The sequence below is a fragment of the Lissotriton helveticus genome, chromosome 10 (genome assembly GCF_964261635.1).
Source record: "Lissotriton helveticus chromosome 10, aLisHel1.1, whole genome shotgun sequence".
Taxonomy (NCBI): domain Eukaryota; kingdom Metazoa; phylum Chordata; class Amphibia; order Caudata; family Salamandridae; genus Lissotriton; species Lissotriton helveticus.
In genome coordinates this window covers 562,723,133-562,739,403 of record NC_136071.1, presented here as the reverse complement: position 1 = coordinate 562,739,403, position 16,271 = coordinate 562,723,133, and the positions used below count along the sequence as shown (strand labels likewise).

General features: G+C 42.9%; 1 protein-coding gene across 1 annotated transcript in view; it reads right to left on the bottom strand.

Moving 5' to 3' along the window:
* Nucleotides 1-16,271, bottom strand: part of GRIN2A (glutamate ionotropic receptor NMDA type subunit 2A) — a 1,523,775-nt gene that overhangs the window by 34,153 nt on the left and 1,473,351 nt on the right. Inside the window, exon 10 of the mRNA XM_078663104.1 lies at nucleotides 9,814-10,001. Within this exon, the coding sequence (XP_078519230.1) occupies nucleotides 9,814-10,001 (188 nt within the window). The remainder of the gene's footprint in view (nucleotides 1-9,813; nucleotides 10,002-16,271) is intronic.

Here is a 16,271-nt window from a genome sequence, read left to right as displayed (position 1 = left end):
ATTAGCAATGTGGAAACTGTATACCAATTTTTGCATGGATTCAAAATATAAACTAAAATATATGGTGCCAAAAAATATACTATGATGTTCACAGTCTGCAAATTTGCTAACACAAGAGCTTCCATATCAGCATCCACTGAGCACCATTAACATGCTGCCAGTTTATCCTCACTCATATATCTTTTAATGTATAAGCCAAGGCATTGGGCAGATGTTAAGAGGATCTGATGTCTTTGCTTTGGATGATAGATGATTTGGCTGTGTAATATGTCATATTTGTCAGTGCAACTCTCCTGCTAAGGCAGAGGAGTGTCGCACCACAAGAAAAATAAAATGATAATAACAATATTATTATCATTTTATTTTTCAATTTGGTTATGTAAAGCTGGTGCGGGCAGGGTGGGGCTGTGCTTCCTGCAGGGCAAGGGAAGAAGTGGTGGCACTCTCCTAAGTGTTCATGACGGTTTTGCAGGCCCTCTTGGGCCGACCAAAACGTCATGCGCCCTTGCCATATTCTTCACCAGGCTGTGTTGTGCAACTCGGTGGAGAACATGCCAAGCCTCTCAGCCCCTCTCTGAGTGCCGAACCACAGAGCTTAGACCAATAGCGTTTTGATTGTTCAGGGAGTTGGGAGACTGGGTGCTTCCTGGTTCATTGACAGACGAGGATGGAGTAAAGCGGCTGCAGGGATGGTCAGTTTTTTTTCTTTGCCCCTTATTTTTAACCCCCCCCCCTCCCTCCCTTCCCACCACTACTGCCCGGTAGCAGCCACTACTGATATGTGTACATAACTGTTAGCTGGCTTCATGCTATGAGAGTAACCTTCAGCTTAGCCTGTTTTTAGGCTGGTGCCTTTAGATGAACATATATAATGAAAAAAGGGAAACTATAAGCCCCAGAAATATCAGTGCAGTTGACTGTAAAGCCAAAATGGCTTTATTTCACACTGATGAAGTCAGACCATTTGAGAGACATGCATTTTTGGATTGGTATGCAAGCATCAACAACTTTTGTTCATTTAATCACTGAAACTGAATTATCCACTCCTCTTTATTTAGCCACAATTAGCCAGATTTTAGCTGGTCACTGGAATCTCAGAATCGGATTCATAACCTATGTTTCCGACCGAATCTTACACATTTCCAAATGACCGATTATGATGCCCAGAAATTGTTTGTGCTGTCCGATTGTGTTCCGAAAGGCATTCGGTTAGCCTGAGTCTTCCACAGCCGAATTGTACAGCTCTATGGACACGGTTTCCAAGCGAGCGATTACGATGACTGATTCAGACAGCCGTTCCAATGTGGTATGACCGACGTGAAACATCTGTCGGAATCTGACTTTGGGGGCCTTGTTGCAGGCCTCCCTTAACCCGGTGGCCTCCGGTTGGGGCCCATGGGGGAACCCAAGGGACCCCTCTTTCCAGCCATGCACTATGTGGTAGGCAAGGCACCATGGGGTGCCCCCACAGGGAGCAAGGTTTTCCCCAACCACCCCTTTTTTCAATGGGAGCCTGTGTTCTCGTTCAGGCTCACCTTGAAGTCAATGCGAGTCTGAACGAACAATGTTAAGAAGCATTGTAATCGGCCGGTCAGACTTGCAGAATCCGATTCGGTAAAAAACGCTTCAGAAACCGATTCAGCCGGAAGGATTTCCAAACAACATTGTAATAGGCCCCATAATTTTAGTGTTCAGGGGAGATGGCCAATATTATCCTAGCACACCACTCAAATAGTGTCAGGTTTAGAATTTGGTGTAGTTCACATTGATTGTTCCATCAAAGCAAATCTTGTTGAAAGGGCAAGGGAAGGCACCTGCAAATCACAAGTCATGAAAATGCACAGATTTCTCTTTCGATGAAATGGGGATGAAAGGTTAAGTGGAGAATCATGAAATATCACATTTAGGGAGCAAACCCCAAAATATAAAGATCAGCTTCATCAGTGACGAATCTTATTTTGGTTAAAACTAATATTTAACGGCATTTCTGGAAACAGTGAAGACTACGCTGTCCATACTTCAGCTGCCAAAGGTAGGAGGTGATTGTTCAATAAAACATGGCTGTTTCCTAGTTACTGCCTTTGTGGGCTCAATTACATGGGTCCATGTTTCTGAGCTGCTAGAAATCTTTTTGGAACTTACTCAATTCTAAACCCTGGACTTGAATCTGACTAACCCTAATAATGCATTATGATCCTTAAAGTGAGGTACAGATGAAGTGCATATTTGATTATGGTTCACTTTCTGACAAATCCCTATAGCCATAGATTCAGACATTAGTCTAAATATGAACAACATATATGATGCTGCCGTGAATGCTGCAATGACAAGGTTTCCCTGCGAAGATCCGTATCCTCACCTGAAATTTAAAAGAAGATGCAGGTAAACAATTTAAAATGTTGCACATCATATGTAAGTAGCTTATCTACTTCTGAATTTATCCTTTGCACCCTGCTGCTTGCATTTTCGTTTTATTTTGCCATTATTAAACTTGCAGAAGTTCTTAGAGAACTCCGAGAAGTGTAAGGAAAGAGAGGACTGAGTAACATACTTACATCTGAATTGAGACAGCTTGAAATCAGTGCTGGTGCTTAAATAAAGATATTAAAACCAAACACCAAAAATATACTACTTTGTATATGGTGCAAGAAAATAAGGGTGTGAAAAAGAACATATGTCTCCTGTTAGCAACAGTTTCAAGAGAGGAAACATGCAACAGAAATGTTAACCCAGGCTTAGCTGCGCACAACTTAAATGAATTTATAATGATCTAACACTTTCACTTTTTTCACTAGTACAATTTATTCCTGTTAATTCACAGTACATTCCATCATATTCAGTGAAATACACCTTGTATTTACTAATTTACATTTGCAAAAGCATTTGTCCAAAAACACATCATTTAATATACAGAAAAAACAATCAACCCTCGGTTAGGTTGTCAATCGCCCAATGCATTTCGGGACACCTTGACGGTCTCTTCGTCAGGGGCAACTCCTTCTTCCTGCAGCACAATATTGTTGTACCCTGCGTGGAAAGAGTTAGCGTCTCTCTGATAGGTTGACACTTTGGGCTCGTAACCAATGGGGAGGCTTGTGAGTTTGGTTAAATCCGGAAGTGTTTTTTCACGTTTTTCGCGTCACTGGATGATCGAGATCGGAGTATACAGGAAGAGCATTTTGTGGCAGGAGACAGTGGAGTTCTTAGGAGGTGAGAGTTTAGGAGCAAGTGTACATATTTAGTTATCTACACTTGATTCAAATGACTTGTAGTGATTGGGTCCTTTTAAAACTTGGCAGGGTACGACAGTATTGTGCTGCAGGAAGAAGGAGTTGTTTTTGATAGACATTCTGACCGGGAACGAACAGGTAAGTGTGGTATGATGAATAAGTAATGTTATCCTAGAAGTTTGAGCAAAATCACACGGTTTAACTTTTTATACACAGAGGTTACGGGAGAAAATCTGGTGCAGCAATTAAGGAAGGTGTCTCGGTGCTAGAAGCATAAGGTACAACTAGTTTGGAGTTTATTTAGTGTCACATTGTGAACTCTTTGGCTGATGAGCCTGATATGCCTACTCAGGATACGTTCATGCACATGTTGCAGGATACGGATATCGCTTACGGTTGATAGAAGGAGTTAAGGATCATTCAGAGGGATTGGCCCTCAATCAGTGATGTGAGTGATTGCACGATTATTATTATTTTTTACACACTGCACTAACGGTGGACCTTTGGTGAAGGATATTTTTCTTGAACAGCTATCATTCTTTAACAGGTTTTAATGTTACCATCGTCTATAATTAGGCTTTCCTGTTTTCAGTTTCTATTTTTGGTAAATTCTGGTGGGGTTTTTCCAGTGTTTTCAATATCATAAAAAACAGTTGTTATCAGTGGTTACACATTTTCGCGCCACTAAAAACAACAGAAAAAGTGTTTTTCCGGTGTTTATGGAACGTTTTACTTTTATTATTGATTGCTTTCTGCACTGAAAGAACATGGTATATAGACAGTGTACTTATAGTGTATATGAGGTCCAAATAGATTTTTGCAAATTAATCTTATTGTAGTACACCATACAATACTTCTTCAGTGAGTCTTTGGGTCATGTGCGCTCGCTCTTTCCTTCCCATGTAAACTTCTGTGAAAAGGCCCTCTCAGCATTCATAGCCCATTGGGCTGAGAACCATCAGCTAAGGGACACAGTTGGGATGACTTTCTTTGATGCCACATAAAGCACGAAATGATAAATATTTGTGTTTTAGTTCCTGTGCATAAGAAAACAGTGCACCAGAATGGACTAAAAAGTCAATAGCATCCCTCATTAACTCTTAAGATTGTAAAGATGCTTTCAGCATACCATCTAACAAGTGGCAAGGATCTACTACAGGGAATCACTTCAGCTCTGGTATCAATTTTGACAGGTCATCACACAACTTTTTTATATACGTAGCTAAATCACTGCAAATACAAACAACATCACTCCAATCTTGTTGAACTTGGAAAGAACCCTTTTTGCAGAGCATTACAAGTGACACTGCGTTCCATGTTTTCCGAAAGTCTGGTCTCATGTTTTCACCACTATCCCAGATGCTTGGTGATATATATACTTATCACTATACCTTGCATTGAATGTTTAAAGCCTGAGGTGTTGGCAATTCACCTACTATCAATACTGACCCACTAGAAACTATGGTCGGATGTATTAAGGGTTTTTACCCACTCTGTGGGTAAATGTGATGACACATATTAGGAAAGATGTTTATAAAACCAGCCATTTTACCTATCAGTGAAAGAATCAAATGCAGCCAAAATATCAAATATGAGTTCGATATTTCCTGATTCTCTATAGTTAATAAAAAATTAAACTAGACCTAAAACATGAAATTAAACCCTGCATCTTTAGACCAAAGGCCACAAAACTGAAAAAGTAAAAGGAAGAAGAAACAATATTTTAGTGTCATCCCTAAAGAACAAAACTCAAGCAGAATAATGTTAGCCAGTCTTTCTTTCTGCTAGCTTGTATAACAAAGTAATATTGTATTGACCCCTTCAGGAAGAAAAAAATGACTCTGTCACTCTCTTTTTCCTTTCTTTGAATGGCATTTAGTTTGTGGTTGTCCAGGTGTTTTTTCAGTGTTTATATGTTTTCACCGGTGAGGGCTATTTTTCTTTCAGTGGGGTTTTATCAGTTAATACAGGTTTAAACCTAAAACCCCACAGCCTATCTATAATTAACTGATGTGCCTGTATATTATCTTTTATTTACAGAGTTTCCCCTGACGAAGGGACCGTCAAGGTGTCCCGAAATGCATTGGGCGATTGACAACCTAACCAAGGGTTGATTGTTTTTTCTGTATATTAAATGATGTGTTTTTGGAAAAATGCTTTTGCAAATGTAAATTAGTAAATACAAGGTGTATTTCACTGAATATAATGGAATGTACTGTGAATTAATAGGAGTAAATTGTACTAGTGAAAAAGGTGAAAGTGTTAGATCATTATAAATTCATTTAAGTTGTGCGCAGCTAAGCCTGAGTTAACATTTCTGTTGACTAGCCACATTTTCACTTTCAGAAAGAGGACATTTCTTTGCACTTACTGCTTTGTGTGCCTGACAGCCTGTCTCCAGTATACTTCTGTACCTGTAGACAACCACAATACAGGAAGGATAGGTGTGCCTGAGTACCCATCTACATACATCTGCATTCTGATGGCCTTGTCTGGGCAGGATGGAAGGGAGAGGCTAACACCTCGCTTAAATAATCAATATCCCGTCCCCACACAAAGGATTGATTACCCCCTACAGATATCCTGACTGACAGGACTGGTTTGCAAGTGATACTTGTGCACTTCAGAGAGCTGCTTTGAAGTCACCCCCACATCAAAGGCACTTTTGGGTATAAATACTGAGTCTCTGCCCCCCCCTAAAATCAGGCACTACTGGACTTCTAACTGAAGCTCTGCAAGAAGAACTTCTGTGCTGTCTAAAGGACTCAACTGGATAGCTGATCTGGAAGGCCTGCGTTTCTGTTTATTGCTCTGCTACCTGCTGCTCTCTGACTCTGCTCTAGGGGAGCTGGACTCTGCCTTCACCCCAAGTAATCTCCAAGGGCTTGTTGTTTTGCCTCATGTTGCTTTAGACTCAGGGATATCACAGTCTCTACTCTGCTTCTCTGCCTGGCTCACTGAAGTGGCCCAGATTCTTGCAACACGGATTTCAACTCATCTCCTGTCTGTGTGTAGCAGAACTGTAGCATCAAGTCAGTTGGGGGAGTCAAGTTGGCACATCGGATCCAGTGCTATGCCTCCAGAGATTGGCACATTGGACAGCAGTTTCGCTGTAGATTGGTGAGATCAGCGCATCCCCTCGGCTGCATGGGAGAATCTGGTGCATCGCTAGATGCCTCTTGACTCCGGCAGCCGTCTTTGGAACTGGCACTTCGCCTTCACTGTGTGGTGAAGATCTAAGCATCCTGCCCCTTCAGGCCTAGCCATCAACACCTTCATCTGATTGTAACCAGGAGAGGTACTTTGTTTACCGAGGTCTGCATGAGTGATGTAGCCCGCCAGTGCTCCATCGTGGTCAGCCCGAACATTGACTTTGTCCCAGTCCAGCATGACCTAAAGTAACCTTTTTTAGCAACACTTGTGGCTAAGCACTTTACTGCATTTATCCCTTTTAAATTCAATATCTCAACTTCTACACATTGAATTTTTGTCATTTTGATCTTGTTTTGTTCCAAAAATAATGATCTCCTTTCCTAAACTTGTGTGGAGTCTTTTTGGGGTGTGTTCATTGGTTTACTGTGTAGGTGTTTTGCACAAATGCTTTATACATAGATCTTCTAGATAATCCTAACTGCTCTGTGTCAAGCTACCATGGGTGAGCACAGGTTATCGTTAAGCGGGTATGTAGCTTACCCTGACTAGAGTGGTGGTCCTGCTTAGCCTGGGTGCATTCCTCAGCTGACCAGGAATCCCATTTCTCACATAGACCTATACTTACCTATACATACTTACTTTGTCTGTATTTTGGTCCATGATAATTATTCCTCGATAATCTGGTAGCATAATATTCTGCAGTCAGTATGAAGGTGGAATACCCCTTAACATTCTACTCCTAAATATATTTTTATATAAGGGACAAAATACCCCTGCCATACATAATAAGGATATTGCAAGTCACAGAGAAGTTCCATAACCATATAGAGGAAGGAGGCCAATGGCCGAAATCCTTAATAAGTTTATGGAACTGTAAGGTGAATTGCAATGTCCTCATCATGTACGCCAGGGGGTACTTTATCTCATATAATATACTGTCACACCATTACCTTTCTCACAAATCACTTAAAACCTTGGTGTGGAGCTCTTTTATATGAAAGTGGTTCAAGGTTTTTATCAGAGATTTAGATCTTACAATGAGATCTAGAATATATAAAATACATCAATTTATACAGCTTTAAAAAAAGAGCTAAAAATGTAAAAATATGATAACTCATGAATTCATTGACAGGAAAATGTATCATCTCCATAGCAGCTTTAGCTGTTGTAATTCCATGTTTTTTAAAAAGTGGTTTTAAAAATCTGTGTTTGTAGACCCTTAAAATGGGACAATAAATATACCATGTTTGATAGTCTGTACACGGTTATGACATGAAGTGCAATTCTTTCCCCCAAAACTACATTCTGCCATGTATCCATCACAGTTTTTAACGGAAAACATTTCAACCTACAAAGCATTATACACCTTTGCATGCCCTGTTCCAGTTTCCAGTTCAAATACGCTTGGGGTACTGCTGCCTGACATGATGGAGTGACACACTGGAAGTGAGGCTTCGCTGTACAAATAACCATATCATTCTCCATTGATGAATTTGCCATAGCAAGCTTTCAAAATGTTTTAAGGTGGACATAGCTCATATTCTGAATATTTGATCTAGTCAGGGAAAAGTGCTGAAGTATGGCTAAAAGTTTTAGTAAAAACATACTGGATTTTGTGGTGGGAACGAGATCTTCCATGGCCGTGAGACTCCTTAAAGCTTTTTCCTTGGCATGTAGAATATGATACCATTGTAGAATGGTGGCTAGTCCTCGTATGTACTTGCTTGCTTATCCTAATTCTAGCCTTAGTGCTTCTATTGAGACCATGGAATTTAAAGTGAAAATAAAATAGTGCATAAGATCTTTCCCTCCACCTTATCCCATTACTCAAAATGTATTGCCTCTATAGCAAACAAAGGGGTTGCTGGAATCTTCATTTTGTAAACTCTAAGGAGCTGATTAAAGACATGTGACCTGTTGCTCCATAAAGTGACTCTAGAGTATTTCCATGAGCATATGCTTTATTTGATATGTGTGCAATATGGTCAGTATACGTCCAATTTGAGTACATAATTCTTACAAGGTAAGGGTAAGACTTTACTACTTCTATGGTGAATTATTATAGCACCAGTGAATTATTATAGAACCTCTTGTACCTTGCATTGGCCCGACACCCTTTTGGACAAAACCTTATAATTTTGGTTTTGTTTATATTAACCTTCAGGAACCGAGCATCTGAGTGAGTAAGATGACAAGATATCGAGATGTTTCTGTAGCTCTTTGGGCATTAGGTCTAGCAGATGGATATCGTCCACATAAAGGAGTGTCCCTAAAGGATTAGTGCCTAGTTTTGGGCAATGCCAGCAGCCTTGCTCAGCAAATCGGGAAGGTCCACCATATAAAGAGAAAAAAGTAGGAGCGCCAACAGGCATCCATACCTCAAACCATTACTGGTTGGTTTTTTTGGCATCACAGCCCACCTGCCACCTTAAATAATATGACACCAGGTAGCTGTGTGAAGAGCAATAAGAAGATTTAGAAGACCCCCTGGTATTCCCAAAGCACTTCATTTTTTCCAGAGGGTCGGTCTGTCCACGCGGTCAAAAGCAGTTGAAAAATGTATGAAGGCTGCATAGACAGGCATCCCTCTTTATTTCACATATTTTTCCACGATGAGATGGATTACTGTTGTTTTGTGTAAGATCGAGTGACCAGCTCCAAACTCTTCCTGCTAATAAGGAATAATATTTTTTTCCTCCACCCATTCTAGTAGATTAAATATGAAAGAGAGAGCAAATTTGCAAACCTGTTTCAACCAAATCTTAGAAACAGTTCAATACAAATCAGTTTTTTTAATAAACCTGTAGTAGCTCAGAATGTGTAGAAAAATGCAGAAAGATTCTATCTTTTCTCTAGCTATCAAAGGAATGAAACATATATATGTTCTCTCTGCTTGAGACTATAAACTAGAAAATTACAGCAGAAGAAAAGCAAAGTTATGTGTTTTTGTTGCCTGCTTCAATTAGGTTCTGTGACCTGACTTGCCTTTCACCTTCACTACTGGCTCTGTCAGCAAGAACTGTGCTGTCAGAACACAACTGTACTAATCATAAAAGTCAACTTTGTAATTCTTTTCTTCATATTCAGCAACTGGGTCAGTCACATGTCGCTAATTATAAAGAAATTAGAGTTTGACATTTATACAGGGATTACAGAATCCCATGCACTGTAACATTATTAACTGTACAGAAATGTATGCATTTTATTTGTAATATGAAAAAGAAATGGGTTTCCTCAAACTTTCCGTATTGCAAAACAATGATCCATATAAATGACTAAAACGGTCTGACAGGGCATTTTATCTCGGAAAATACTCTTTCGGACTCTGCCCAAAAATAAAAGTAAGAACTTTTACCTGTGTGAAAAGTAGTGGAACTCGTGCCATACAATAATTTTAAGATGGAAAACAAGTGTAAAACATTTGCCTTACCGTCACCAACAAACTGAAGGAGAGCTAGATCAATAGGCCGCTTCCAGGGTGATCCCTTATGGAGCGCTATTCCATACCCTGTAGTAGCGAAGATGTAGCCGCTGCCTATTGTTACAAGTTTGCAGCCCTCATCTCTCCCAGCCATGTAGTTCAGTACTGCAGCATCATAGATAAAGGCATCCAGCTTTCTGAAAAAAAGAAAACATCAAAGAGTGAGGAAGTACAACAGTTTTTTTGTGTTTTTACATTATAGCGACATCAAATCGCGCCTGACATTGGAGTTCAGAACTTGTAAATTCCTGTGAGATTTTGGGAAAATTATGCTTTCTGTCAGGCTTTCAACAGTCACAAAACATCAGATCAAACAAATCCATACCACAGCCTGTATATTGTACACCTACCAGTTCTATAATATATGTTACTTTAAAGGAAAAGTGATCTTCTGCAGATCCATTCCATCCACACTCTGGATTCTCCTTAACACAGGTTTGATAAAAGCATAGTTGCATTTTAGGTTGGTGAACTGAAATAGCAATGTAAATAAATTCGAAATATAGTAGCAATGACAGTGATAATGATACTGCCAATACTAAATATAACAATAATAATATTTTAAATAATCAAATAAAGCTATCTCTAAATACATGATATATCATTATAGTCCATTGCCGTTCGCCACACAAGTCAATAATGGTCCTCTCACCAATTGTAGCCATGACTTACAATAACGCTATTAGAACATTTCACGTACCAATGGTCTAAATTAAAGTAGGAGTGACAGAAAGACAAACTTTCAAATGCTGGAAAAAGCGGAAGTTCTATAGTAGCCATTTGTAGCCCATAGCCACCTTATTATCTTGAGTAGAGCTCCTGGAATTCCGATTTTCTAAGAATCTGAACTTAATTTTTACAATCACATGGTTATTATGTTGCATAATTAAATTTAAATCAAACACAAGGAAATGATGGACGGAGCGCTGAGACTTTTCAGACATTCACACCCAGTCACAGATCAGGGTTGAATCAATCATCGTTCTTCAGCTGGCTTCCTAAGCCCAGTTCAGACCCAGCTATATGCAAATCAGTCTTGACCCTGTGCCTCATGGGAACAGTCCAGCCCAAACTGTCAAGCCAGGTCTTCCCTGGACCGCAAACAAGCATCCTTGGACCAGTTTCAGGGTAACACCCCTCATTAGCCGGGCTACCTTATGTCCAGTGGCAAAGTGAGCAAGGGATCCACGTTTGGGCATACCCTGCCAGCTTAGGGTGAACAAAGCAAACACAAGGAGGTGATGGACGGAGCTCTGAAACTTTTCAGACACTCACCCTAGTCACAGATCTGGGTTGAATTCATCATCGTTCTTTAGCTCACTTGGCCACCCCAGTTCAGACCCAGCTATATGCAAATCAGTCTTGACCCTGTGCGTTTAGGGAACAGTCCAGCCCGAACTGCCAAGCCAGGTCTTACCAGGACCGAAAACAAGCATCCTGGAACCGGTTTATGGGGTAAAACCCCTCACCAGCCACGCTAGCTTGAATCCTTGCTTCACTACTGAGCCTCTCCAGATAACAGTGACAGCTGGAAGCACTATGGAAGGGTTGAAGGGAGCCATTACAGTGGAGCAGGGTGTCTTCTTATAAATAGCATATTACTCTCTGTGCATGTACATATATGGTTTATGCCATAGCATTTTTAAAGGTATTTCTTTTATTTTGTAAAGGGCTTTTATTCAAAAGCAGGATACGTTGTGCAGTAAGGTAAAATGAAACTTTACAAACAAAAAAAAAATCCACCATAACTCCTTTGAAAGTTTCAGGGAGAGCCTCAAGCAAGGCCAAGAAAAAGGGATGTCACATGTTTTACAATGCAATTTCCAATAGAACTTTTAGGAAGATTTTTTAAAACTGGATGAACAGTATTACACCAATATTGGCAGAACCCTAAATCTTTACTCAAAAAGCATGCTTTAGGAGACTTGGTGTAAATCTGTTCAGCTGTGTTTCATAAATTTGGATTCAGAAGATAGTTATAACTGGGCAGTTGGTCTTGCGGGAGTATTGCCAAATTTAAAAAAAGAGCATTCTTATTGGCCAAGAGTGCTTTTTTCCCATCTGCCAAAATAGTACTGCGGGACAGGTACCAGTCCTATGGTACCAAGCAATCTGATTCACTGGCTGCAGCATCAACAGAAACGTTGCAACTGTTATTACAGGACACAGGGCTTGGTTCCTGTATCATGAACTAAATGAACAAATAAGTTGTACGGCAGCACGGTAAGAGTACCCTGAATCATAGCCCTTGTGGAAGGGGTCCCACAGAGACCCCTATGGATTCAAATAAAAAAAGAAATTCATAGTGCGGGAGGAGCCTTACCGGGACACGTGGGAGGGTTGTTGCTGCGGCGGATCCCGCCGTTTCTTTTGCTTTGCCGGCCACTTCGCCACCTCTTGCGGGGGCCGCTCGTGGGTCATTGAACTTTGCTGTGGTTGTCGGACTCTGCCTGGACCCCAAGGACTGTGGAGCAGCCAGGAATCACCCGCCCTACACTCAGGACAGAGGCGGGACTGCGAGGACCAGCCTGCTCAGCGGCGCTGATCGGCCGCAGCTGGTCCTCTTCCTGCCCCCTCCTGCATAAAAAGACTGTGCAGAGAGTGTTCCTTGGAGGAGCCTTACCGGGACACGTAGGAGGGTTGTTGCTGCGGCGGATCCTGCCGTTTCTTTTGCTTTGCCGGCCACTTCGCCACCTCTCGCGGCCCCCGCTTCGCGGGGGCCGCTCGTGGGTCATTGAACTTTGCTGTGGTTGTCAGACTCTGCCTGGACCCCAAGGACTGTGGAGCAGCCAGGAATCACCCGCCCTACACTCAGGACAGAGGCGGGACTGCGAGGACCAGCCTGCTCAGCGGCGCTGATCGGCCGCAGCTGGTCCTCTTCCCGCCCCCTCCTGTGTCTCCTCCTTAACTTTGGGTAACCCCAACGCGCACGCGGAATGCGCGCGTGACTCAGCGCGGGCTAAGCCCGGGCAAAGGGCGGGCCCTCTGTGGCCCGAGGAGGGCCGAGGAGGACGGGACGGGCCACCCCCATTGCATTCCGTACCGGAGGAGGTAAAGTGAGATGAACTATCGTATGCTTCCTTACATCTAATGGACACGTAGTTGTAAACTCCAAACTCTTGCCCCGTGTTGAGGACACATATTACCCCTATCCAACTGAACGGAACCATGACTCAGAAAGGGCCCTCCAAAAATTCTATCAACCAGAGGGGTTTGTGTAATGATACTCAAGACCACCATTTAACCAGGATACCATGGCCTACACCCACTGATTCAGATGTGAACTTTTTTCGGCAGGCGACAGCTAGTACCCCCAGTGAAAAATCTCCCTTAGAAACATCAGGTATCTCGCAAAACTACTCACTGCTAAAGGAACTTAATAATCTGTGTAATACCAGGTATGCCCAAATAGATTGGAGACCTAAATTAGATAGTGCTTCTCCCCGTACGGCTAAAAGCCTTAGTTCTTCGCTCTACAATGATTCTGCGCAGGATTCCACCCCATTAGATACTAAAGTTAACACTCTAAGCGCAGCGCCTACACAGACCTCACCCGTTAACTGCAAAAGTGACAAGGCGCAATATAATGAGAATGACCTAAAGGTACAAGAATTGCACTTAAGCTCGCCACTGACTGTCACTAACCCCCCCTTGATCCCAGAGGTTGCAGAAGAATTAGATAGTTTAGCATCCCCTCTTCAATTGGCTCTAACATCCCTGATTGAACCATTGCTTAAATCTCTTATATCGCCACTGTTGGAGAAGATAAATACCTTGGAGAATAAGTTGCTGGAAATAGAGGAATTGATTAAGATTGACTTAATTCCCGCTAAAATCACCGAAATAACTAATCGTCATTAATCTCCTGTTGCCCCCATAGTGCCAACGCAACTTACACTATGTAACAATTTTAATACTCTCCAACTAGCCCCCAATAAAATAACCCCTATGATCGCCCCCAAATCGGTATCACCCCAGCATACTATTGCTAGAGACGAGAAGGCACCTCCGATACACCTCCCACCTGAGGCCGTTCCATACGTGTGTGTGCGCTCTCTGGAGTACCACCACTCAAACATGGGAAATCCGAAAGGCAACACGACCTACTAAATAAAGTAACCTCCTGGCTATCAAAAAACAGACCCTTGCCATCGGATTTGAATGGAACAATAATGTGTGTTAGAAGGGTGGGCTGGTTAGGCTCCCTCCCAAAAGACATCCCTGGTGATTTAGTGTTGGTAAAATTTAGATTTAGACATGTTGTCCCGTACCTATGATCCTGGCAGCCACAAAAAGACGATGGCCCAATATCGATTTGGGATTTACATGATTTTTATCCCAGAGTGCCATACATACCCCCCTTAAGACCAGAGGTAGGGTACAATTTTAAATACGTGATGGTTAGAAAACCCTATGCCTCCGCACATAACTGCTTTCCCCCAGCGCACAACATATTTAAACATGGAATGCGCTATTAACTTGCCCCTATTAAGGGTGAACACGACGCAAGGGTAGTATTGTGAATGCCTACCGTATGCAAATACGCAATTCTAAAGGAAAGTATAACCACTGGAGGGAAAATGCAGATCAACCTTTTCTATGTTTTTCGAATATTAGCTGCTTCCACGAAGAATTAATTCTTTAATTATTATATGCTCTTATCGAAACCCGTGCTAAGTTCTAAGAAACCAGCTAGACTAAATTTAATTACCTGACTTCCTGTTCTTAAATTATTACTTGTACTTACGATGAATTTTTAATGAATGTGATTGTTGTATATGCTTTTATGAATTGTTTTTACATTTCGAATAAAGCTTTTTGAATTTGATTAGTGCGGGTCCAGTGGTATGACTTGGAAGCCAGCAAACCCCCATAAGGTACAGCAGAACTGTTGAGGGACCCAGTGTGGCCCTCCCGTGTGGTCCCACAGGAGAAACGCAGTACAGAGAAAAAAATAAAAATAAAATGAGGCATAGGTATCAGAGGAGGGTTGCTCAACTGTGGGGTATTGGCCAGCAATGACGCACTGGCTATGGCCAGGCCCTGCCTTCAGCCAATGCAAAGTGGGTGGTTGACCTTCTACGGGGTGTTGGGTGTAGGGCCTAGATGCATAATCTAATCTGGGAATGACTGCAAATCCGGGCAAATGTTTTTTTAAATAAAAAAAAACAGTGGGCACTGCACTTGGTTTGAATATAGTCCCCAGGTGGGCCAGGACTCAGGAGCATTTTTCTAAAAAGGAGGGTGCACACGGTGCCCCCGCTTCTAAAGCTTATTAAGCCCCATTGCCCACCACATCCCCAGAGTTATCCTCTACAAACCAATTTCCAAAGCTTTACTTATATATTCACACCATAGATTCAACCTAACACTCTCTCTGTCTCATAACACTGAACCCTAGTATATGCAAAAATGTCAAGTATTTATTTTATAAAAATGGTGTACAAATATTAGGTGATAAAAACAGTTAAAATCATTAAAAATGGGAGGAGCCTAGCTCGAGGACGTAATGGCCGCCTTTTAGCTCGGCTCCGTCGGCCCTCCGGCTAACCTCGACTATCCTGCAATATATCCTGCACTGCGGCGATACTTCAATACAGAATTTGAAATTTAAAGACCCACTCTTACTCACCGTCTGGTCCGGAGGTTCCTGTGTGCTGTGGGTCCGCAGCTGTGCCCTCGGTGAGATTGGGGCCTCCGCGCACTCGAGACCGGGACCTCGCCTGCGGGACCCGACCGGCGGAGAAGAGATTGCCGGCCCCGGCTGCGAGAGTGAGCCACTGGTGGGAACCGTTGTGCGTGTGCCCCGGAGATCCTGAACCGGCCCCGATGACTGGGCCGTGCGGCTGGAGGGGGACGAGATGTGTTGGGGGCTGACCGTGTGAAGGGGTCCCTTCGCCTTTGTCCTGTCCGGTGGCCCTGAACCCCGCGCCTGGCTCTCGCCTGGCTCTCGCCTGTGGGGCCTGCCACTGTTCGGAGGGGGACCCCCCCCCATCGGGCGGGAGCCTCCGGAGGTCTGTAAAGTCCTACATTTGGGAACTGTTTGGGGGCCCACGGTGGAGTGTGGGGAGGCGAAACTCACAAGATGGCTACCGACAACGCGGGGGGTGCTCCGCTCTGCACCGACGCTCCTTACCGGCCGGATTGTGCGGAGGCCTGGGTGTGTACTCGAGCGCCCACGCCCGGAGATGTCCTGGACGCCTTGATGTCATTGTACGCTGTCTTGACCCCCGGTGCCTCTACCGACCCCATGCGGCTCGCCGCCATTTTGGGCCGCCGCTCTTTCATGCACCCCTATCGTCCTGATGCCGCCATTGTTTCGCCCCCTTCGGCTGCGCCAGGAGTTGCTGTTGTTGTTCTTCGGCCGCTTGATGGGCCGGTGACTTTTGACCCTCTGCTTCCTCGCC